Genomic DNA, 24,297 nt, shown 5'->3' on the forward strand with positions numbered 1-24,297 from the left:
AGATCTTCAGAGTTTTAAAGGAAGGTTTCAGAAGTCTGATAGAACAGCAGTTTAGAAACTTCTGGTTTTGGCATTAGAGGAATTTCCATTTGGTACATTAAGGATTCCAGCTATATCAATGTGTACTCATTGGAAAAAGCTTTATTGGAAGTATTACAGTTTTTTCAGTGTAATAGAGTTAAACCATGGCAAGAAATTATTTTTGCAACTTCTGTATTAAAAAAAAGCCTTTGATGGGTTTTTATTCTGTTTTGCATTATTTTAACATTGTAGAAGACTCAACATTAGCAGGTATTTTAAGAGGAAAACATAAGGAGGTGGGGCTAGGATAGATTTTCTTCCATCTGTCGCCATTTTTTTAAATAACCATAAGGAGGGGCTAACTGATTTAAGATGTGGTAAGAATCCTCTGCTCATTGGTTTGGCTCAGGATCACAAGTCACCCCCAGCCTTTTGCATGACACAGGTGACATGTACATGTGTCACCAGGCTTAGGGGGGGAGAGGGGAAACTTGAATTGTATCAGAAAGGAACTACTCCACTGCCCTGATAATTCCTTAGGGAAGGATGAAGTATCACCTGTGCAATGGTTGATTAAAAGGGTAAGAAGGGTTTATATTAATGCATTTGTTTTCTTTCCCTGCACAGGTGTAACTCATGCCATGGGAGGCAGAGGAGGCCTGAACAGAGGAAACATTAGTTAAATGAAATGTAAAGGACTTCCAGCTGTGTATACAAAATGCCAGTTTGCCTGTGGTTGCTTAGTGTAATGAAGCCAGAGCTTGAAGCAGCATTTTAATACTTAGAGTTGTGTGCACATATTTCAATGTCTTTTATTAATAAAATTAGAAAAAACGTTGACATCCAAATGGCATCTTATTTTAAACTCCTCTGCTGTGCCTCACTTGCTGGGACAGTTGTACCAGTCTTTGGATACAGTCTTTCCTGTGAGAGCAGTAACAGGCCGTGCTATTCTTTTGCCAATATCCAAACTGTAGTACCGATCTGAAAGGAAGAGAGGTCAGGATTAAATTCCAGAAACTACATTTAATACATGGGAAGAATTCACAAATTCAAGCCTGCATTTTAATGTCACTTAGGCCTGAATAACACTGTGTCACTGTTCCATGTGCATATAGGGAGCTGAGAGACTCCAACAATAAATTTCTGTCCTCAGCTTTATTTTTCAGATGTTTTTGGTTGCAGTAAGTTTTATGGCATTGCTAATAATAAATTTCTCCCAAGAGCAGGAGCAGGGAAGAATGTTCTTGTGTTGCTAGAACACAGAAATAGTCTTAAGAATTTGGAATTCAAACTAACAACATCCACAACAACCCTGCACTCACTACAGAAGTGGGAAGTCCATGGACCCTGAGTGTGAATGGGCCTGCGAGGCTGATTCCTCCAAGGTGAGGAATTGGATCTTATTGACAGGGACTTTAATAGCCTGTATTTGGGTATGGCTTGTTCTTAGAACTATTTTGTTCTTTGAAAAATGCAGAAAATTGTGAGGAATGCTTATTTGGGATCCTGGCTGGTGGAATGAGTCTACCATTCCAGGCAGGATCATAAATAATTTTTTTGAGCGAAGTCAAGTGGTTCATCTCCCTCCTTTTTGTGTTTTGTCAGAAACATAGTTCCACAGAAGCCATTGAAAAACTTGCTCTGTTGTGATCCAAAGACTTCAGTCTATCATTAACATAATCCTTCATTTAAGGTTTGTCCCTTTAAAAGGCTGAACTCCCTGGCAATGCATTCCCCAGTTGGCTGCTTTGAACCTCTGTATTTCATTGCTCCACGTTGTCCTGTAACTACTGATTTTTAATAGAAACATCTCTTGATTATAGGCAACATTTTTATTCCCAGGACTTTTTAGTAGTGCTGAAAGCAGTACCACAAGTGATAACAGGAGCTTCTTTCTTCCCCCCACCCATATCTTTTGAGGTCTATAGTGATGTGCTTTAGTTTTACTTACTGTAAGAGAAGGCGTAGTAGTCGTAGCCATCAGGCTTGTTCTGGTTGGGCACGGAGAGAGTTGAGTGGACAACTTTGGGGAGCCCTCTCCAGTACGTTGTCATTTGGACTTCCTTGCGCAGAACTCCTGCAAGCAGAAGGAACCCTCCGTGAGGAGCTGTGGCACTGCTGCAGCTGCCATAGGCCTGTGTCACCTACAGCCATTAAAACCCTCCAAACACAATGTTGTGTCAGAGGTGACAGCATCTGTGTGAGAGAACCTTGGTGCCCACGTTACCAGAGGGGTAGGAGTTGATCCTGACGGTGCGGATGACGGTCGGCATTCGCACAGCACGCTGGAAGCGTCGCCGGATGACAACTCTGGGGACAAAGGCTGGGTATCTGATGGTGACCCGGGCTCTCCTTTGACACTTCTTGGCTGGTTCTTGTTTGTACACGTACTGCTGCATGTTACCATCTAAAACATATTTGTTTTGTTAGTTTAAAAAAATAAATCAATCTCCCCCTACAACAACACCCAACCACCAGCTTGATCAGGTATGAAAATATATTCCTATCGCACACAGGGAATCAATAACAATTGCATTCTTGTGGTGGCAGTACAGCATTCATGTAACAGAAGAAAACTACTTTAAAATAGAAAATCAGAAATAGAGATTGAAATTTCCACACATAGTTATGAACTAGCAAGATTAAAGCCTTCCATTCTCTAATTGAGACTAAAATAGCTTTACCACCAGATAGAACTTATTTAAATGTTTAGCCACTACAGTGCTGGATTCCTGGATTCTCACCCTTACAGATCTGGTTTAAAATGCACTGGAAGACCTCCAAGCTCTAATACAAAATTTTTTCAAGCTTCAGGCTATTTTTGAGCACCTGGAACATTGGCATCATTTGTGTTTCTGTGTTTGAAAGAAATAGGTCAAGAGAAATGGTGTTTTATTCCCGCCCAAGGCAATTCAAGTACCTTTTAATGTTCCCTGAACTTCAGGAATACAAGACATACCTCTTTTGATAAAATAAACAGATTCTGGTCTGTTGTTGTATCTTGCCACAGGGAGGGTTGCTACTATTCTCCCGCTTAACCCTGCAAATCCAGTTGCAAGAGGTTTGGGATAGCCATTATCCATAACACCATTAGTGAAGCGCCAGTACAGGGGACCCTGAGCATTTAAGGGGAAAAAAAAATAAAAAGAGCTTTAGAGGAAGTTAATTCCTGGTTATTCAACTGCAAATCAAACATGAAGAATAATCCATAAATAAGCATTAGCACTTTGATAGCTACATTGTAAATCTGACTGGAATCACTCCTACGTCCATTACAAATGGGATAAAACTACTACAACTTCATGAAGTACCTCCTGCAGCCTTTTAACCTTTGAGTAGGGCTAGAGTATCTTAGAAGCTAATTTTTAAGAGGGGTTACTTAAAGGAAAGTTACTTAAAGGAAAAAGGGATTTCCTTTTGAAATCTCTTAAATTTTCATAGATATAACAAGCAGCTTGAATTCCAGGACTGAGTGATTTATTGGGAAGTAACCGCATAATAGCTTTAATGAGGTGTGGGCATTCCATTAGCATTTTATTTCAGGTTGGGAAACACTAGGAATAAGTTTAGGCAATCTTTTTCCCCAATATCCAATCTGAACATCCCCGGGTGAAACCTTCTCATCCTGTTATTGTTCCCTGGGAGCAGAGCCCGACTCCCCGCGGCTGTCCACTCCTGTCAGGAGTTGTGCAGAGCCACAAGGTCCCCCCTGAGCCTCCTTTCCTCCCGGCTGAACCTCCCCAGCTGCTCCTCATCAGCCTCGCCCCATCCTGCCGGCCGGGACCACTCCCACCTTGATGAAGAAGATTTTCCCATCGCAGTTGCACCTGGAGAAGACGGAGTCGATGGGCGAGGGGATGCCCCAGCCGTCGGTGATCCGGCGGGGGTTGGTGGTCGGTGGGGTCCGGCCGTTCAGCAGCCAGTAATAGTGACCTGGGGGAAACAGGCGTGAGGGGCGCGGGGGACAGCGAGGGGACAGTGAGGGGACAGCGCCGTCCTGCCCCGGGGACAGCGAGGGGACAGCGCCGGCCTGCCCCGGGGACAGCGAGGGGACAGCGCCGGCCTGCCCCGGGGACAGCGAGGGGACAGTGAGGGGACAGCGCCGGCCTGCCCCGGGGACGCGGCTGAGCCTGCTCCATGAGGGATCTCGGGGACGGACTCGGCTCGGGAGAGTTTCGAGGAGGGTGAGGGGCAGCGGGGCGAGTGAGGGAGGAAAAAGAGGAGGAAGAGCGACGGGGCAGGTGAAGGAGGAGGAGGTGACGGTGAAGGTGAAGGACTGGGTCAGGGAAAGGTGAGGGAGGAGGAGGCTGGGGCAGGTGAGGGAGGAGCTCCGGCGCTGTGCGGGGAAGGAGGCGGGCTGGGAGCGGAGCCAGAGCCGGGACAGGTGAGGAGGAACGGGGCCATGCCGGGGCAGGGGGAGGATGTTCGGAGCAGTCTCACCTCGGAAGACGGCCAGGGTGCCATTGGGCAGGGCCACCATGCCGTCCGCTGGCTTGCCGCTGCACAGGTCCTTCTCGTCGTTCTTCTCTGCAAAACACAGCCAGGTGGGTTTGTTTAAGGTTCCACAAGAACGGCCTTAGCTTCCCTCTCGGCCCCGCCGGTGGGCCAGGGATTAATTCCTCATCGGGGACGTGTTCTCGGGAAGCTCGGCTCTGGTGCTGTGGCCCCAGCAGTGCCGAGTGACCAGGTGTGGGTGTCTTTGCTTATTGCCACCTAAGTACCTGTAATTCAGGAAAACACCTACAAACGCCTCGTATGCTACATGCTCTGGGATTTTATTGTTCCTTTAAGCTGCTTTAGTGGCTTCTCTTCCTTCTTGTTATTTCTTAAAAAATAAACCTTCCTTTAAATATAAAGGATGAATCTCTTTTAGACTGAAATTCAAGTATTTTGCATCTAAACCCCTCTATTTTTTCCCCCCAAAATATCTTTCAGTATTTGATTGAAAAATTGCTCAAGAACCTGCAGGCTATGTCTGATTAAAATAAAGAGAGGGCATGAAAAAGGCTGTGGCAGAAAGCAAGGCAAGAGACTTCTTGTCTCTTTTATATGACATTTTTAGTAGGTGGCTACAAAACACTAGGTTAGGTACCATGAGGGAGGGTGGATATGCAGCCTGACTTCTAGCAATTTTTTTCATGGGATTTAGAAATTTGTCATCTTTTTCCTTGACTTTTTGTCTGTTTGCATCTCCTACAGTAGCAAACAGGAGGAGGAGAAACTTATAGTGAACAATTTTCAGTAGGACCAATTACTGGAAACAATTTAGATCATGTTCTAAATCACCTGGAGGATTTAATTAACTCCACAGCTGAAACTGAGGTTCCAGTATTCAGGACACTGGCAGCTGTGGTTGTGGCTGCCCACGGAACACTGCCATGTTCCCTTGAGTTGCTGATGCTTTTGTACCTGCTGGAATGCACTTACCTTGTGTTTCTCCAGGGAACATTGGCAGGTCCCCAGCTTGTATTAAAGGCTTGTTTATCTCAGGCTCTTCTTTCGCTGGCAGAGTTTCAGGTTCAGTTGGGTGAGGCTCTTCTATGGCCTCAGTGATCTCCTGGAAATGTATTGTTGGCTTGGATGTCCCATTAGACACAAGATACATTTCTTCTATTGTGTCCTTTTTATCCCTTGTTGTGGTTTCTTTGGTAACTGTAGTTACCTCTTCTTTGGCAATACCAGGGGCCTTTTCAGTGACATCTTCCATTTCTTTTTCAGGTGTGGTGCCCATTTCTTTAATGGTTGTTACCTCTTTTTTACCAGCCGTTGTCATCTCCACAATAACACAAGTAGCACCTGGGCTCTCTTTGTCTGCTGCTGGGCCAGCCTGCTCGGTGTCTGTAGTTGTCCCTTTTTCATTTGGTGTTACAGCCTCACCAGGCTGAGGAGTTGAATCTTCTTTGATGGTTGTTATCAGCATAGTGGGATTGGGCAAGGGAGCTGAAGCTGCTGTTGTTGCAGTCTTGGTGTCTGTAGAAGTTGTTTCAGCTGCTGCAGTGACAGGTTCCTTGGCTGTAGGGACTGTGTTTGGAATGTCATCCATACCTTTAGGAGAATCACCTGGTTTAGCTGTTGTCACCATAGCTACAGTAACTGTGTCTTTCCCAGTTGCAGCTGTGAAAAGGTCTTTAAGCAGAGTAGTTCTGTCTTTCTTTGGTGTTGTTGTCTCCTTGTTCTCTGTTGTGGTATCTGAAAGCATCGTGCCTGCCCCAAGTGTGGGGGAGTCCTTCCCAACAGTTGTGGGTGCAGCACTGCCTGGAGAAGCTGTGGCTTTACTGGTAGTGGTACTGGCCTCAGGGGCTGCAGGGATGGTTGGAGAGTCAGCATCCTCTGCTTTAGGGGTGGTGGGAGAGTCTGCCTTGGTTATACTTTCTTCTGGGGTTGTTGCTTCAGGTTTAGGGGTAGTGGGAGAGTCTGCCCTGGTTGTAGGTTCTTCTGGGGTTGTCTCTTCAGCTTTGGGGGTGGTGGTAAGAGAGTCTGCCTTGGTTGTTGGCTCTTCTGGGGTTGTTTCTTTGGGTTTGGGGGTGGTAGGAGAGTCTGCCTTGGTTGTTGGCTCCTCTGGGGTTGTCTCCTCTATTTTGGGGATTGTTGGCTCCTCTGGGGTTGTTTCTTCAGGTTTAGGGGTGGTGGGAGAGTCTGCCAAGGTTGTCGGCTCCTCTGCGGTTGTCTCTTCAGGTTTGGGAGTTGTTGCCTCCTCCGAGGATGTCTCTTCAGGTTTCGGGGTGGTGGGAGAGTCAGCCAAGGCTGTCAGCTCCTCTGGAGTTGTCTCTTTGGGTTTGAGGGTTGTTGGCTTCTCTGGTGTGGGGGTTGTCACCTCCTCTGGGGTTGTCTCTTCTGGTGGGGGGGTTGTTGGCTCCTCTGGGGTCGTCTCCTCTGGTGTTGGTGTTGTCGGCTCCTCTGGGGTCGTCTCCTCTGGTTTAGGAGTTGTCTCCTCCTCTGGTGTGGGGGTTGTCAGCTCCTCTGGGGTTGTCTCTTCAGGTTTGGGAGTTGTTGCCTCCTCCAAGGTTGTCTCTTCAGGTTTCGGGGTGGTGGGAGAGTCAGGCAAGGTTGTCGGCTCCTCTGGATGAGGAGTTGTTGGCTCCTCTGGTGTTGGGGTCGTCTCCTCTGGTGTTGGTGTTGTTGGCTCCTCTGGGGTCGTCTCCTCTGGTGTTGGGGTTGTGAGTTCCTCTGGTGTTGGTGTTGTTGGCTCCTCTGGGGTTGTCTCCTCTGGTGTTGGTGTTGTCGGCTCCTCTGGTGTTGTCTCCTCTGGTGTTGGTGTTGTTGGCTCCTCTGGTGTTGTCTCCTCTGGTGTTGGTGTTGACAGCTCCTGTGGTGTTGTTTCCTCTGGTGTTGGTGTTGTCGGCTCCTCTGGTGTTGGGGTTGTCTCCTCTGGTGTTGGTGTTGTTGGCTCCTCTGGGGTCGTCTCCTCTGGTGTTGGGGTTGTGAGTTCCTCTGGTGTTGGTGTTGTTGGCTCCTGTGGTGTTGTCTCCTCTGGTGTTGGTGTTGTCGGCTCCTGTGGTGTTGTCTCCTCTGGTGTTGGTGTTGTCGGCTCCTGTGGTGTTGTCTCCTCTGGTGTTGGTGTTGTTGGCTCCTCTGGGGTCGTCTCCTCTGGTGTTGGTGTTGTTGGCTCCTCTGGGGTCGTCTCCTCTGGTGTTGGTGTTGTCAGATCCTGTGGTGTTGTTTCCTCTGGTGTTGGTGTTGTCGGCTCCTCTGGTGTTGGGGTTGTCTCCTCTGGTGTTGGTGTTGTTGGCTTCTCTGGGGTTGTCTCCTCTGGTGTTGGGGTTGTCGGCTCCTCTGGTGTTGGTGTTGTCGGCTCCTCTGGGGTTGTCTCCTCTGGTGTTGGAGTTGTCGGCTCCTCTGGTGTTGGTGTTGTCGGCTCCTCTGGGGTTGTCTCCTCTGGTGTTGGTGTTGTTGGCTCCTCTGGTGTTGGTGTTGTCAGCTCCTCTGGGGTCGTCTCCTCTGGTGTTGGTGTTGTTGGCTCCTCTGGAGTCGTCTCCTCTGGTGTTGTTGGCTCCTCTGGGGTTGTCTCTTCTGGTGTTGGTGTTGTTGGCTCCTCTGGTGTTGGGGTTGTCGGCTCCTCTGGGGTCGTCTCCTCTGGTGTTGGTGTTGTCGGCTCCTGTGGTGTTGTCTCCTCTGGTGTTGGGGTCGTCTCCTCTGGTGTTGGTGTTGTTGGCTCCTCTGGTGTTGGTGTTGTCGGCTCCTCTGGGGTTGTCTCCTCTGGTGTTGGTGTTGTTGGCTCCTCTGGTGTTGGTGTTGTCAGCTCCTGTGGGGTTGTCTCCTCTGGTGTTGGTGTTGTTGGCTCCTCTGGGGTCGTCTCCTCTGGTGTTGTTGGCTCCTCTGGGGTTGTCTCTTCTGGTGTTGGTGTTGTTGGCTCCTCTGGTGTTGGGGTTGTCGGCTCCTCTGGGGTCGTCTCCTCTGGTGTTGGTGTTGTCGGCTCCTCTGGGGTTGTCTCCTCTGGTGTTGGTGTTGTCAGCTCCTCTGGGGTTGTCTCTTCTGGTGTTGGTGTTGTTGGCTCCTCTGGTGTTGGGGTTGTTGGCTCCTCTGGGGTCGTCTCCTCTGGTGTTGGTGTTGTCGGCTCCTCTGGGGTTGTCTCCTCTGGTGTTGGTGTTGTCGGCTCCTCTGGGGTTGTCTCCTCTGGTGTTGGTGTTGTCAGCTCCTCTGGGGTTGTCTCCTCTGGTGTTGGTGTTGTTGTCTCCTCTGGTGCTGGGGTTGTCGGCTCCTCTGGGGTTGTCTCCTCTGGTGTTGGTGTTGTTGTCTCCTCTGGTGTTGGTGTTGTCGGCTCCTCTGGGGTTGTCTCCTCTGGTGTTGGTGTTGTCGGCTCCTCTGGGGTTGTCTCCTCTGGTGTTGGGGTTGTCGGCTCCTCTGGGGTTGTCTCCTCTGGTGTTGGGGTTGTCGGCTCCTCTGGGGTTGTCTCTTCAGGCGTGGGGCTGGTGGGAGGCTCGGTGTCGGTTGCTGGTTCCTCGGTGGCGTCAGGGGTTGGGTCTTGTGTTGGGGGTAAATCCGTAGGGTCCACTTCAGTCAGTGGCTCCTCTGTGGCATCGGGGGTCACATCTTCTGTTGTATCCGGAGTAGGAAGGTCAGCTTCGGTCGCTGGTTCCTCTGTGGCCTCAGGGGTTGTCTGTGCAGGTTCTGTGGTTGGAGCTGGAGTGGTCACTTGGATTTCAGGATCTATAGAACAAATATAATTCAGTTCAGTCATTGGAATTGCCATGCAGATAGGTATTGCCTATAAATGTATTACACCCATTAGCTATAGGTGCTTTCTTTGGAATACCAAGACCTTTTTTAACCAGGCCAAACTAAGCTGGACCAGGTAAAATGTGAGTTCCTTTTGTCTGCATAGGACTTTCCAGCAGGTCAGCTCAGTTTTTGGTGATCCCTTTTGGCCAACCTGGTGCTGCTCCAGGTTCAGGGTTTAGCTTGGTGCTTGTAGGTGCAGCTGCCTGGGGTTTCCTGCTGCTTTCATGGAAAGGAAGCCGCTTTATAAAATAGTCCTTCTAACACAACACTTCCCTTCTCAGTCTGTTATTTTGATTTATTCCACTGCCCTACATTGTAACTTAGTCTGCACCAACAACCTGGAATTGGCAGAGTGAGGTAGGGAAGCAGGAGGAAAATAATTCCTGAACACAGAGCCCTGACTGCATCTTCTGCTGTATCTTTGTTCCTTGGGTTGTTTTCCTCATTGTGATGTATGAATTTAAGGCTCTCTTTACTTGTATTTATAGTTACATTGGTATGAGTCAAATTGTTATTCAGCAAGAAGAACAGTAAATGCTCCTGCATTTCAATCTCTCCTAAGTATTCTCTCTCTGAGATTGTGCAGATTAGTTCTGCTTTCACAAATGTGTGTTTAGTATGAGATGAGTATTTCAGAATAGGTTTCACTCCCATCCCATGTATCTGAAATACCATAAGCCAGCTGGGATCCTGTTAATGGTTATTTGAATTTCCTTAATTTTCTTTCATGTGATCCACTATACTGTGTTTTAGGTTTTTTTTTTTGTTGTTGTTTGTTTGGGGTTTTTTTTTTTGTTTTGGTTTTTTTTTTTGGTTTTTTTTTTTTTTTTGGGTTTTTTTTTGTTTTTTTTGTTTTTTTTTTTTTGTAATAGGAAATTAGAACAGCAGAAAATAAATACTCCAAATCTAAAACAAAAGTAAGAAGAGAGGGGGAAGATGAAAATATTGACTGACTTCTAGCGTCTTTTCAATTTTGTTTCAAGTTCAAACTGGTCCTCTGAGTTATCACTTCAAATGCTGGAACACAGTACCAAAGAACACAGGAAAGCAGCATATTTTCCAGTCAGAATAAATAAATAAATGTGTTGTCTGAAGCAGCATAAGGCCTGGCTTGATTGAAGCTAGAGGAACCTGCTAGGACATTTTCCTGTTTTGCCAGTTCATCACTGTCCCACCCTTCCTGTTCCAGCCACGGATGCTGTCCAAGACTGACAATGGTCTGTACCCTGTTTTTGGAGGACGTGTGTAAAAATCCAATAGAGACACAGGAGACATCACCACTCTGCACCATCTGTGCTGAGTGAACTCTCCAAAGTCCTGAGGGCTTGGTGAGGTAATCAGTTTATAAACCAAGTGCTTCCAAGCTTGGTAACTGTCTGGTAATGTCTAGGATCAGCTTTCTATTTCCAGAGCAGGAAAATGGTCTTTAATTTTCCTTCAGGTAACACCCATCCTGGTGCATCCATATACTTGCCTACCTTCCACTGCTTCCTTTGATGACTCTTCCTCATCTGTGGAGGATCTTTTAGATGTTGATTTGTTTTCTGGAGGAGTCTCCGGGGTTGGCTTTTCTGTGTGTGCTGAAAGAGAGAAGTGCTCCCATTAACAGATTATTTTATCTTTATAGGTGCTGGGTGTCAACTGTATAAGAGTGTTCACAAAATTTCAGTGACCATCTTCCATTTAAAACTAAGTTTCTTTTCATTTATAGGATTCTTTACACAATTATTTCTGTGAAAAAGAGCAAAAAATACCCTTTTGATCCTGAAGTGTTTCATCACAGATGGGAGAATATTTTTCCCAGAAGTTTGAGGTGAGGCATTATTAGCTAATAGCAATTTTGAGGTGGGAAAAGAGATTAATTCTGAGCAGAGCTCTATGTTCTGAAATTTTGTCTTTTTTTTTTTTTTTCCACTACAGATGACTTTTCATTACTTGACTTTCACTACAGATAACTAACTCTAGTGGAAATAGGAGAGTTGTCACATTAGCCAAGAATTTACTTTGATAATCCCCTTGCAGTTCTTCAGATGTGATGATTCTATGCAAGTGATTGTTTTGGAGAGACGTTTTAAAAGAAATGTTTTTCTTGAAGGAGACAGGAACTACAAAGCAGGCATGGGCCAAGGAAACAACATGGGCATTAAGCTAACTTATAGTAGGCTGAGTTTTAGGAGAAATAGGAGGTTGTGTTCAGATTTTTCAGCTCTGAAGAGTGGATGGAATTTCAGTTGCATCCAGTAAGAGCCACATAATATTTTATAATTAATTGTTGGCCAAACTGTACAATTGGAAATGAGCTACTGGCATAGCCTTGTAGAAGGAACTTGTTAGCTGTGAAGGAAATGTGATGGAGCTGAGGGAACTGGCCAAATTATTTTGATCCAACCAAGGGAGCTGGTAACTGCCAGAGGTGTGTGTAATCAGCTTTTTACAAAAGAAATGGGATTTTTGTCTCCAAAGGATGACCATGGTGTCAAAAGATTTACTTTCACAGTGAGCTAGTGCTCAAAGCAAGCAAGGTTGGGTATTGCACTATATCCTGAAACATTTATTGAGGAAGAGAGAGAAATTGTTGTAAAAGCTGAATGGCTCCTTTGAAAGCCAATTGTTTGGAAGGGGAGCATTTTGGTTATGTGTGTACATGTATTCAGGGATTAAAGAGCTTCTGGAGAACAGGAAAGATAACAGCTCTGGATATGCATTGTACACTTGGCTTTCCTGTACAGAAAAAATGTTCAGAGGATGCTGAAACAGCAAATTTATTCCAGGAGGTTTAACAGATTTCTTAGTTATTCACACATAGTGTAAATAGTAAAATACTGAGTACAGTGGTTTGGGGGATTTCTGCTGGATTTTTTGACAAAAGTGGATAGCAAAGCTTAGTACAATACAGAAGAAATTCTTTAAGATTAGCTGTGGATTAATCATTATATTTTAACTGAAGAAGTGAAATTGTTTAACAGTGTTTTGTGAGTGGGTGTGACAAACTCAGCAGAAAGAGGGAAATATTAAGCAGCCTCATAAGCAGCAAATTCACCTCAACATGCTTCCAAGACACTTCTCTAGACATTCAGTCAAAAATGCTGAATACAGACTCTATTTCAGTCTAAATTACTGTGCAATTGTGTGGCAAAGCTAAGCCACTATCCCAGCACTTGGGGACCACTTGGGTGAAGAGAACCAAATGACAATTGTGACTTATATTGTACATCACACTGCAGGCTTTGGGAATTGGCTGCCTTGGAGGTGGGCTGCTCTGTGGATCCAGCAGCCCCGTGCCGAGCCACATTTGTCAAGTGTGTTGACAGAAATTAATATAGGTCTGTAGGTACCAGAAAGTTTAAGGACATGATGAAATTAAACATAGTCTGTTGTTGTTTTTTAGAGTTCATTTGCTGGTGTCCTTAAAGCTACATGAGGGCGGGACTGCACCTCCAGATCTGTGCCTTTGTGCTCAGCTGAAACCCCACCAGGCTCTGCAGAAAAGGACAGAACAAAATAAGTGACTGCAAGTCAGTTTGATTCTGCCCTGGACTGAACTTGCAGCCTAAAGGTAAAATTCTTAAATTTTTTCTTGCTACACTGTGAACATGTGACATCCAGTTCCTCCCTCCTGCCCCACAGGATGGGTTTCTGTGTTGGGCTGCTCTTCCCACACTGGATTTGAGATAGGGAGAATCTAGGATATGCATCTCTAATATGCTGCCAGTGACTGTGGTGACACCAAGCAAGTGTTCTGGAGGTCCAGGTAGTGCTATCCCAAGGAGTAGCCATTCCCCACTTTTGGATGGGTGAGGATTTTAAGGGAGTTGAATCTTCCACAAAGTTGAACCTTCCACCTTGTTTTTATAAGATGAACTCAGCTTTTTACTCCAATTCATTTATTCATCTGCCTAGTGGAAAAGGCCCTGGGGGTGCTGGTGACAGTGGCTAAATGTGAGCCAGGTGAACCAGGGGCCAGTGGCCCCTGGGCTGTGCCAGCCCTGGTGTGGGCACAGGCCCAGGGCAGTGACTGTGCCCTGTGCTGGCACTGCTGAGGGACCTCGAGAGCTGGGTCCAGTTCTGGGCCCTCGTGGCCACAGAGCCCTGGAGGGGCTGGAGCGTGTCCAGGGAAGGGAACGGGGCTGGGGAAGGGCTGGAGCACCAGGAGGGGCTGAGGGAGCTGGGAAGGGGCTCAGCCTGGAGGAAAGGAGGCTCAGGGGGGACCTTGTGGCTCTGCACAGCCCCTGACAGGAGGGGACAGCCGGGGGGGTCGGGCTTTGCTCCCAAGAACATGGGATAGGACTAGAGGAAATGACCCCTAGGAGCACCAGGGGAGGTTTAGGTGACCAGGCTGCCCAGGACAGGGGTGGCATCCCCATCCCTGGAGGGATTTAAAAGCTGTGTGAATGTGGCACTTGGGACAGGTTTTAGTGGTGGCCTTGGCAGTGCTGGGGGAATGGTTGGATGCAATGATCTCAAAAGGTCTTTTCCAAACAAAACTGTTCTGATTCCCCAGCTTCTCTAATTGAATTCTATTATTGATGTACAGACCTTACCCTTATGCGTGGTATTCTGAGTAAGGGCTCTGACAGCTAGAGCATGACTAGTTCCAAAAGAGCCTAATGTAAAACACAACTTTAAACTCAGAATTCACATCTTGATGATGGCTTCAAGGATGTCTACCTGTATGTTTCCATAAAGTGTTCATGCTTGAGAAATTGGCCAATTTGTTTGTGAAATTATGTTTTGTTATTTTTGTTCTGTTTTGTTTGTTTTGTCCTGTTTTCTGTTTTTCAGTTGTTGCCAAAGCCCACAGGATTTTGTTTATGGTAAAGCACCTCTGTTTAAATAGCACTTTGAGAAGCAGTGATGGAGACGTGTCTTACCCTCTTTACAGTGCTTGGCGTAGTCTGGGCAGCATTTTCCGTACCGCTCGCAGTCGGCATCGCAGTCGCACTCCCTTCCCCTCTCGAAGGTTTCGAAGCAGCGTCCCTCGCAGGAGGCGGCTGTGGAGGCAGGGCAGCACAGTCAGCCTTGGGGCCAGCTCATGTGGAACGCTGGGACCTCTCTACAGTGAAGTCTTTGGCTCGAGCTGCTCCAAGAGCAGCTCCATAAAATCAGGCGCTTATCCTGGTCTGATCCAGGATTTGTCTGTAAGGTGGGGTTTGGATCAGGCAGTGCCACCAGAAGGGCATTGTGCCATGGCAGTGACCATGGGATTGACAGTGCAATAAAACGTGACCGCCGCGTTCACTTTAGCCAGGTCCCACCGTAGGAAGGTTCCGCTTCCCCAGCCACAGAGCGGTGATCTCAAGAGTGATATTTAAATTCTGGGCTGGGTTTGCAGGAAGTTGTTCACCAGGGTATCCCTTTGCAACAAGAATGATGTGTCTACCAAAGCATTTCTGAAAAATAATTGGCCTAATTGAACAACCAATTAGGAGTGTTCCTGGTGTGTCCAGGCAAACACTGCACCTAATTTTGTGAACAGGTTAACCAAGTTACCCCAAGAGACCACTCTGAAACTGTTTAATACAGTTCTGAAATTATTAGTACTAAAGGACTATATACCATGTTTTGACATGATTAATAACCACAAGATTTTAGTATTTAATGTTTGGTTAACTTCTGAAACTTCTCTGACCAAACTGCTATTTCATATCAAATAATGACCACGTTGTGTCAGAAAGAGTCTGCACAGCTATTAGGCTTCAAAAGAAGCACTTTCTCTATGTATGTCTCTATTGAAGTCATTGTCTCTGTGGCACACAAGGCATAAAATCATGTTGTACAGTTAAATCACTATCTAGAAAGATTAATATTACTGTATAGGCAGATTCTGAACATCTTTGGATTAGTGTAGTTGCAGATTAAGTGTTGATGCCAGTGGATCCATCCCACATGCACAGGTGAGAATTATTTTTATTATCTTAGGGAAATTTTTACTCATAAATAATGTCTGGCATTTCTTTCATTTAGTCAGTGTTGATTCCACACTAACTGGACAACAGTCCTTAGCCAGACTGCCTGCCTCCTTTCAGGATGGCACCTACTGTGCTTGCCTGGACTAATTGATTTAGAGTAGAACAGGGAAGATTTCCTCTAGCTTTAAACTTTTGGTTAAAGGTTTTGCAGAAGCCAGAATACCTTTAGAATCTGACCCACAATGAATAAATAGCCTACATAATTAAAATGCCTCACTCTGCATCTTCAGCTGTGAGAAATGCTGATGTCCCCCCACAATGCAAAATGAGGATGGGGAAGACTGAAAGGCAAAGTGTCCCCAGTGTGTGTCAGGGCAGCAGAGCTAGAATTTTAGGGAATGCAGGTCTGCATTTTGAACAACACTCAGTGGTGTAGCTGGTTCTGGGAAGTATTTGTTACTCCTGTAATCCTACTGGAACCACGGTGTAGTGTAACAAACTACTGTTACTCAAATCACTGACATTTCTACATTGGTGATTCCTAAGAAAATGCTTTTAATACTCAGTCAAGCAGTTTGAAAAACCTGATTTTATTTACATTGTACAGTTTTGCCTATAAATAAAGCATAAAATAATACTTATCTAACCTTTTCCAGCAGACTCTGGACATAGTTCTGATCCAGAATCAATTTCTGTCCATGGAAGGACACCCTGGCTTTGGATTAGACCCCACAGCATCCACACTTCTTAAATTTGAGTTGGAATATGTCAGAATTTCTTTCTGCAGAACCCTGAATTGGCTATCACCACTTTTTTTTTTTCTTTGTATAAGAGACAGATACATACAGTACAAATGCACTAAGGAGTAAAAAACAAACAGTAACTTGTTTTTGCCCATCTTGCCTAGTTCTGCTTTTGTAAAAAGCAAAATTCTTTGCTTGGCAATAACCTGTGGATACACAATTTTCTTTGGATTGCAAGAGGTTATTCTGAATATTTATGGGGAACAACAATACATGTATGAGAGGGAACAAGGACACAGCAAACCAACAGACATTTAAGCATTCAAAGAGGAGACACTGGTGTGGTAGGGAGCTGGGAGGGGAATTCTGAGGAGAGGAACTGGCTGTGTTTGGGAACTTACCCACTATGCAGACTTTCCTGAAGTCAGGGCAGCACTCCATGTAGTGGTGACAGTTAAAATCACACTGGCAGTCATGCTCTCTAGAATACCCTGCCCCACATCTCCCTGTACAGCTCGATACATCTAAAATCACACAACACTGGTGTAAGCGTTGCCCAGCCACAACAGTCCTTAAGGAAATGCTGAATGGAAAAGGACTAAAGTTTCTTTCTTTTTTCCCTGCAGAATGTGGATTCTTCACTCAGTACTGCAGAAGCTGAGAGCCTGGTGTGACCCCTCCTGAAGGTGTGGGGAGCAGAGGTTTGCTCTGAGCCAGCCTAAGGACCAGCAGCAGCATGTGTTCAGGTTAGAGAGGTCTTCCACTGAGCTAACTTACCCATTTTTTTTCTGAAAACTAAGGAATCCTTGAGGATTGATTCTGTAGTATGACCACAGGCTTCCAAACTAGCCCCTTAGACAGTGTATCAGCTTTGCTGATTTATTCTCCAATTTGATTCACCCTCTGTATGATAATAGGTGTGCATCTGCACACCCATACCTGACAGACCCCCTAGGTGTCTGATTTTTACTGTTGCTATTGCTGTTCCTAATAACCCATCTAATGAGGTTAGCTTGCAAACTGGAGAGCACTATCATAATAAATACAGGTCCCTGAAGCCATTTTTATTGGAAGTTTCAAACTCTGCCTAGTCCCTACACTATATTTTTTTCCCTGATGTCAGGGAAGAATTTGGTATCAGCTCTAAGGCTAAGAACAGCTGGGATCTAGCCTTGTAACTGCTATGAAGTACATTTTGTTAATTAGAAGATTATGTACTAGGAGACTAACAGAAAAGCTCATCCCATAATGGCTTTAGTGCCAGACTGCTGGGAAATGCTAGATAACAAGAAATGGTGCAGATAACAGGTGGCAAAACAACACATCGGGAGGTGTCTTGCTTTAACCTGTGAGCCTTCCAGCTCAGCAGTGCCTTGCTACCTTCTACTGCCAAATCAGATATTCAGCCTGCAACCCTCCCCTTCCTCTGTGAAATCTCTGCTAACACAACCAGCTAACAGCTTCTTCTGGAAATGAAACATGCAGGACCACAAGTGAAGCATCCCTAAATACAAACAAAGAAGCTGAACAATCAGCAAGCCCAAACAGATAATCAGCTAAAACATTGAGGAACAACAAGGAAATAACATGTAGCACAACACAACACCAAAGACAATTTCTAACAGCACACACAACACGTGTGTGTGTCTGAAGGAAGAGCATGGGATAACAAATATTATATCTATTACATATACAGTGATTTTCAGCCAGTACTTGTAATGCTTGTTACCACTTTGCCACAAATAGAAAAGTGGAACCAAGGGATAACTGGAGACATTAATGGCCTTGAGTTACTGGGCTATTAATAGAGCAGTTGAAAAGACAAAATGGACATCTTCCTTTATGGATATATGCCCAATATATTGAACCCTTCTTCCTTTATGGGAAGAAAATGAGTCCAATAGTTACATGGTTAATATGTAGTAGTTCAATAGTTGCACCTCTTCATTTATTCGTTTCTTTTAAGTTTATGACTTGTAAGTTGCAGAGTTACTTGTAAAGAAAATGCCTGAATGGTCCTGGTTGCTGTTGGCAAAAGTCTTGATTTTTGCTGAAACTGGTGGGAAGGTATCAGCTATCAAGGGGTCAGTGTAAGGTCACATCTGGCATGGGGCGTGCCCTGAGGAGCTGCTCAGATACCTGACATTGTGCCTTTTGCTATCAAGTAGTAATAAATCATTTTCTAGCAGCAAGTAATACCCAGTGTTATCCCCCTGAAAATTTGAGAGCTATCAGAGAACTGCAACAGCACAGGATTTGCCAGGTGGCATGTTCTGCTTCACCATAACAGTGTTACTTTAGTAAGGAATCAATTATAGATCTTGGAGTATCATTAGACAAATAATTCCCCAAATTTGCCTCAGTGGGGTAATAATGGTGAATTTAATGGGAAAGTATTTAGTAAGGTAGAGACATTCCTTTCCCTGAGCTTATTGAAATATTTCTAGCCAATCTTTGTGGATATTCTCATGTTAGATCCTTTCTAAATCAAACTGCAAATCATTAGGGCTAAATATGTCACTATGAGGGCAAGAGGCTCTGTAGGCTGTCTAAAGAAAAAGTAATAGTTTCATACACATTTTGCATTACATTTATATTTTTATGTTATTCCTCAAAAAAAGAGGACCATGCTACACTGAAATTTATTTATGAAAATATTCAGTGATGATAAAATTGAATCATATTTCCTATCTGAATAGTTCTAGAACTTAGTATTTTTATGAAGATGTATTTGAAATAGTCTTAATGTGTGTCAGGCACACACTCCTAGACACCCTCCCTTCAGCTTTGTGTGTTACAGTACCTTGAGAAGACACTTCTGGAATGAAGGACAGTGAAAGCACCACCAGGGATAAGCAAAGTGTGTTCCATATGATCATAACTTTCAGGTACGACATCATTCCTAAAAAGAAATAATCTCACATCACTATCTGCAATTCACTTAATTCATAATTTTAAAAATGCAGTGCATATCTTTGTATAAAGACTTTGATAAACTTTTTGTTTGATAAAAACATAAAATTAATTATAAAATTGTTCAAGGAAAAATTGCTAATTTAGAATTACTCCATAAATTCCCTCTTGATTATTAGTCAATTAAATTCTGTAGTAAGACTATATAGAAAATCATTATTAACAAGTAATAGAAATAATTTTTTGCAGAATTCTATTACATGAAGACTACAGTCACAGTCGTCTTCTAACATGGGTACACTTCAGCACAACAACGTGTAAAGTTATAATACTGATAAATGAAAATCTATAATAAAACCAAATACTGACAGAACATTAGTTATTCAGCAACATAATTTTATAAACCATTTCCTCACACTGAAATATGTCAAATGGAAACATAGGCTAAAAGTAAGTCTTCTTTCAAAAGGAAAACTTTGGATTTTCTGTCCCAGTTCCTTGTTCTCCTACTGAAGAAGAGCTCTGGGTAGAGACAGGTGTAGCACTTACCTAGCAGAGAGTGTGTCTGCTCCCAGGGCTGTTCCAGAGTCCTTATATATTGCTTTGGAACTGTGCTGGGGTCAGGTAATCAGGCAGCTTGTTAAACACACCACCAATGACAGCTCATGACAGCAAACTTTCCACAGGGCTTGGAAGAGGGCCCGGATGACTAGACTAACACAACATCTGGAAAATACTCCCATTAAGAAAAACGATTACAGAAAAACTAAATAGGGACTTACTAGTCAAAACACATTTTGATTACTGAGAGAAATGAACAAATTGTCCTCAATGCAGCTGGAAGGCATTAGAGAGTATTGCAGAGCAATAAAAAATCATCACAGGCAAATGCTGAGTGTATTTTCTTTCCTGTCAAATGGAGCTTAGGTGACAGTAGCCTGAAATTATGCAGTTTTATCTGCTACTGATGGTGTATCTTCTCCAAAAAGTTGTGAGAGCTAATTCATACAGACATAAGTAATTCACCACTTGCTCTGAGTATTTTGTACTTTCCCCTGAACAAATGGAAATGCTGCCAAGGCATTGGCTAGAAATCAAAGAATTGAGTCAAATCTCAAAGTTATTGAACATATGATATGTAAGGCATCAAAAATGAATGAAAGAGGCCTTAATTGTTTTAATGGTCTTTGTGTTCACTGGTTCCAGATTCAGGACAGTGGAAATGGTCATTTGTAACTCTCAGACACAGAGGAGGTTTTAACTGAAACTTTTACAGTCCTGATTGTTGGTGTTTAGGAGGGATTTTTTATTCAGAAATTATCCTAAAGGCCAGGGAACTTTAATAATTCTCCTTTATGATATTACTTGAATCCCAAAGTAGTTCTGTTAACCCCAAAAATAAATATGGTCTAGTACACATTGATCCCAGTTCAGGAAAGCACTTCAAATGAGAATGAGTCTCTTAAGGAAAATAATGCAGAACAGGAGTGGGTTAAAACATGTGTTTGAATGCTTCCCTCACTTGGTTCCTTGACTGTACAGCTTTAGTAATTTTATGCTAGAAATTCTAATTTCTCTGTTATCACAATAGAGAGATTTCCATTCAGTCTTTCTGCATTGTGTGCAGATGGAATAACTATTTACTTCAATTAAATGGAGTAACTATTACTTACCATGTGGAAAAGGGGAGACTGAGTTTTTATGGAGTTTATTCAAGGTCATACAAAAAGAAATGTATATTACATGTCTTATTATAAGAGTTTCAGGGTTATCTTTAGTGGACTATAAGCTTGATGAAGAAACCCTGGCTTTGGGTAGAATGGTGCCTGTCTATGATTATTTGAAGCCTGGGGAAGAAGTACTTGTTAGTGTGGCCAAATAGGATCAACAAGATGAGAAGTTTCCTAGAAAAGTACTGAAATACTTATAACTTAATTAATTTATAATTTGATCAGCAAAACATTTAAGACTGAATTAACGAGTGTATCCTTATTTTGAGATCCATGACATGGAGGAGATTTGTTGTCTTTTCCATCAATTCACAGCTGGTGCAGCTGTGAGTCCCAGTTAATACTGGCTGGCTACCTGACGTGAATATATGTGTGTGTGTCTATGACTCAATGAAAAAAATTGAAGATCAAAATTATTATAATTTTTATGTTAACATGCCAGGGCTCAATTGAGTCATACAGCTGGGTACATGCACACTCGAAATACAGATAGTTGTGACTGGCTGCTACATTGTGCTATGGATGTTCCTTTTGGCAGGATTGTATTTTTCATTTCTCTTCTGAATTGAATTTTTAGGTTGTTAGAGGTCACATGGAGATGCAAAGTTTGAGTGAAAAGAATTTCATAAGTGGATCAACAGGCTGTGAAGAGCACTTAAGACACCTTTAAATTGTAGTGTCACTGTGGCATTGAGATGGGTGGTCAGACAACACTCAGGTGGAGGCTGATCCTGACCAGCTTTTGCAGGTTTTCCCTTTGGTTTTAGGCTTGGATTTTGAAATCCTGCTTTAAATTATTGTTATGGATTCTCATAGATGGCAATAAAAGCATTCAGGGCACATGTGCTGGGCAGTGTGCTCCTGCTGCTGTGCCCAGGTTGGAGTGCCAGGGAGAAGGGCCCAGAGAGGAGTGGGGAGCTGCATGGGCAGGGGAGGGAGAGCTCCATTCCAAACACAGATATAACATAGGGAAAGTACAAAATGTTCAATTTCCTTCTTTTGATTTCAGCTGCCTTTAGGGAAACAAGACTCATTACATTCCTGATGAGTAAATAAGGATACATGGCTTCACCAGCATTTTAATTTGTCTTAAAGCAGCACATGGGACCTCATATTGTGGTTAGTCACTCCAATCAAAAAGAGAGAACCTTATTTTTTATCTGATTTTTATTGCTTCACTTAATATCAACTGGCCAGTCATTTAATTTGGCAAGGCTTTCAGGCAAACGTAAACCCTTCATCAAGCCCTTGGCATGCGTATCCAAAATCTTATCTGTACTTCCAACTTCCCTAGTAGATTGCATTTTAGAAAAAAATAAGAGTTAAAAAAAAAAAAGCCTTTCCTTGCAAACCCTGTTTTGCCTGTGTACTGCAATGGTCCCATTTACAGCGCAATTGCTGCTATTTTTTATTTCTGGGTGAACAGATTCTTCATGCTGATGCCCGTGACCTGGCGGTGCCTTTTCAGGTCTTGGCTTTTCCACAAGCTCATCAGTCAGTCACATTTATGATAGTGGTTTGGGGATGTGATCATATCCACTGGGATCACATGGAAAATATAAGTCAGTGAAATCCCAGACAACAGTTCTTGGGATGATCTGAGCCTGGTCTGACAGAAGCCTTTCTGCTTTTTCAGTTCCATCACTGATGCCCTTTGCAAAGCCATCAGGATCCTCAAAGTATCCTGTGACTTTCGGATGGACACTAGATTACCTTGGGTGCTCTGAGTCCCTGTGAGGGCTCAGGAAGAGCTGCTGGGCAATCCCAGCAGAAGTGATACAGACAAACTGAGCTGAGCAAGAGGAAAGGGAAAAGGTATTTGGAGTAGTGTTGGCCTGTTAAATGATAACTGATTACTGAACCTTTATTTCACATAAAAGGAATCATAGAAGGAATATAACTGCAAGTTAAATGAGAATGCTGGAGGTCTCACTGAAGTTACTAAGAAAAATTACCAAGAATCATAGAAATCTTTTGGTCTTGCAGGAAGGACTGACAGGCTTTCAAGGCTGGGGTCTTGAGGGGCAAGGAAGGGGATGGTGTAGAGGAGGTAGAAGCCTTCATGTGGGAAGCTCATGGGATTACAATTATGGGACAACTGATAATTGATCAAAGGTGCTTCTTTGTCTTGCCGTCTACAGTCTGTCACTTTCTTCAGTGCACAACTGGCTACCTTTCACTGACATTTTTTCTGATTGTGGAAAAAAAAAAAGAGTTAATTTGAAAGAGCACCTCTGAGTTTTAAGAAAAGAAATATTAACACCCTAGGTTTTCTGTGGTTTATGAATAGCAGTAGTACTGCAATGAATTCTGCTGAATTCCAAGGCTCAAAATACTCACATACATCATCCAGCTGATGTAAATACAGATTTACTGTATTTCCAATTCTGAAAAAGGTGAGAAAAAATTTTAAAAGTAAGAAGTGGGAGAGGAAAATATGACTTAGATATTATATTTGTTCCACAGAAATCTCAGGCAAGCCCATAATGATAGGTGGAAGACTGGTAGAATCTGCAGGTCTGTGTTATTTTTATAGTAATACCAATGTCAGTAGCAGAAATCTTTTTATTCCAGAGAAGCCTTTAAACTCAGTATAGCTGCAGATATTATGGAATATCTTGAAGAGCAGGAGGAGGAGAAGCAGATTTGCTGGCTGGTTACATCCATGGATGGAATGGACTTCTGTGGAGCTTTGGCTGTAAGAACATCACTTTATAGATGTCATGATATTTCTCAGTGGGTCCTCACAAGTTTCTCTAAAATAATTTTAAAAGTTTTTATCCCAAAGCTAGAGCATGGATTTAGCTGAGCTAGACTGGGATCTCATTTTATATGGAATCTGTGCTCTGATTCATACAACAGGGCAGACTCAGTGGCAGAAAATTACTGGGTAAAATCTTTTGGGGAATGTCTGGAAGAACAGGACTTCATTAAGTAAGAAATGTTCAACTTCTCTTTCTTTTCCCCTGCAGGAATTATTTCTCTCTGAACCTGGGCCTAGTGAAATGACTATAGATTTAAATACAGATAGGTGATAGAAGTGAGTTCTGTTTCATAAAAATGTCTCACAAAATGAAATATATTTCATATTGTTTGTTCTTTTTTATTCATATAGTGTATGGACTAGTTCTGTTGAATCATGGCTGCAAGAAAACAAGAGATTTAACTAGGAAGAAAAAAGGTCAAGCAACATTTCAACGTGAAGAATGGCCCGGAATAAGAAGAATGAAGAAAATTACCATGAGAAAGGTAAATCTAGGAGAGCAAGAAGTTATATATGTCTGTATGTAATGTAGGAAATTATGTTTAGCAGATTAAACCAGAATTCTCAGTTCAACAGTAGGAACTGAATTAGCACTGGCTCCTGGAAATCTTGGGAATGAAAGATGCAGAAATTCTTTCAGTTCAGTTATGTCATTACCTCTTCAGGACAGATGGTAGAGACTCCCAGAAACGGTCACCATTTTTCATATGGCTGACAAATAACACCCTCAGTTTGGCAAAAGAGCAGTGAAAAGGTGTCAGACGGGGTTTTTCAGACTTGGTATGAAGTAATTTTCTTGTAACATGAAGAATCATCTTTCTTAGACATCACACGCAGGCTACCATAAATAATTCTTTTAACACATTTTCAAGCCTTCACTTCTTATTTACTCATGTAAAAATAATCTGTTTGAATGTGTATATGCAAGGGGGGAAATCTTCCTGGGTCAGCATAATTGCACAGAAGAGAGACAAGCAGATTTTAATGTATACAGC

At 43.5% G+C, this 24,297-nt stretch overlaps 2 protein-coding genes across 6 annotated transcripts in view; one reads left to right on the forward strand and one right to left on the reverse strand.

Moving 5' to 3' along the window:
- TPR (translocated promoter region, nuclear basket protein) overlaps positions 1 to 869 on the forward strand; it is a 33,776-nt gene extending 32,907 nt beyond the window's left edge. For all 5 annotated transcript variants that reach the window (XM_053984790.1, XM_053984792.1, XM_053984793.1 and 2 more), the window contains exon 51: positions 649 to 869. In XM_053984790.1, coding sequence (XP_053840765.1) covers positions 649 to 704 — 56 coding nt within the window. In that variant the 3' untranslated portion in view covers positions 705 to 869. The remainder of the gene's footprint in view (positions 1 to 648) is intronic.
- Positions 870 to 889: 20 nt separating this feature from the next.
- On the reverse strand, positions 890 to 18,795 carry PRG4 (proteoglycan 4). The gene is made up of 11 exons (XM_053984795.1): positions 18,699 to 18,795; positions 16,297 to 16,419; positions 14,115 to 14,234; positions 10,722 to 10,823; positions 5,452 to 9,171; positions 4,465 to 4,551; positions 3,818 to 3,957; positions 2,984 to 3,140; positions 2,252 to 2,431; positions 1,976 to 2,101; positions 890 to 1,005 (listed from the first exon to the last, which is right to left on the reverse strand). Exons 1-11 carry the CDS (start codon positions 18,793 to 18,795, stop codon positions 902 to 904), a joined length of 4,956 nt encoding a protein of 1,651 aa, XP_053840770.1. The 3' UTR covers positions 890 to 901.
- Positions 18,796 to 24,297: the final 5,502 nt, after the last annotated feature.

This window comes from Vidua macroura, chromosome 9 (assembly GCF_024509145.1).
Source record: "Vidua macroura isolate BioBank_ID:100142 chromosome 9, ASM2450914v1, whole genome shotgun sequence".
Lineage (NCBI taxonomy): Eukaryota > Metazoa > Chordata > Aves > Passeriformes > Viduidae > Vidua > Vidua macroura.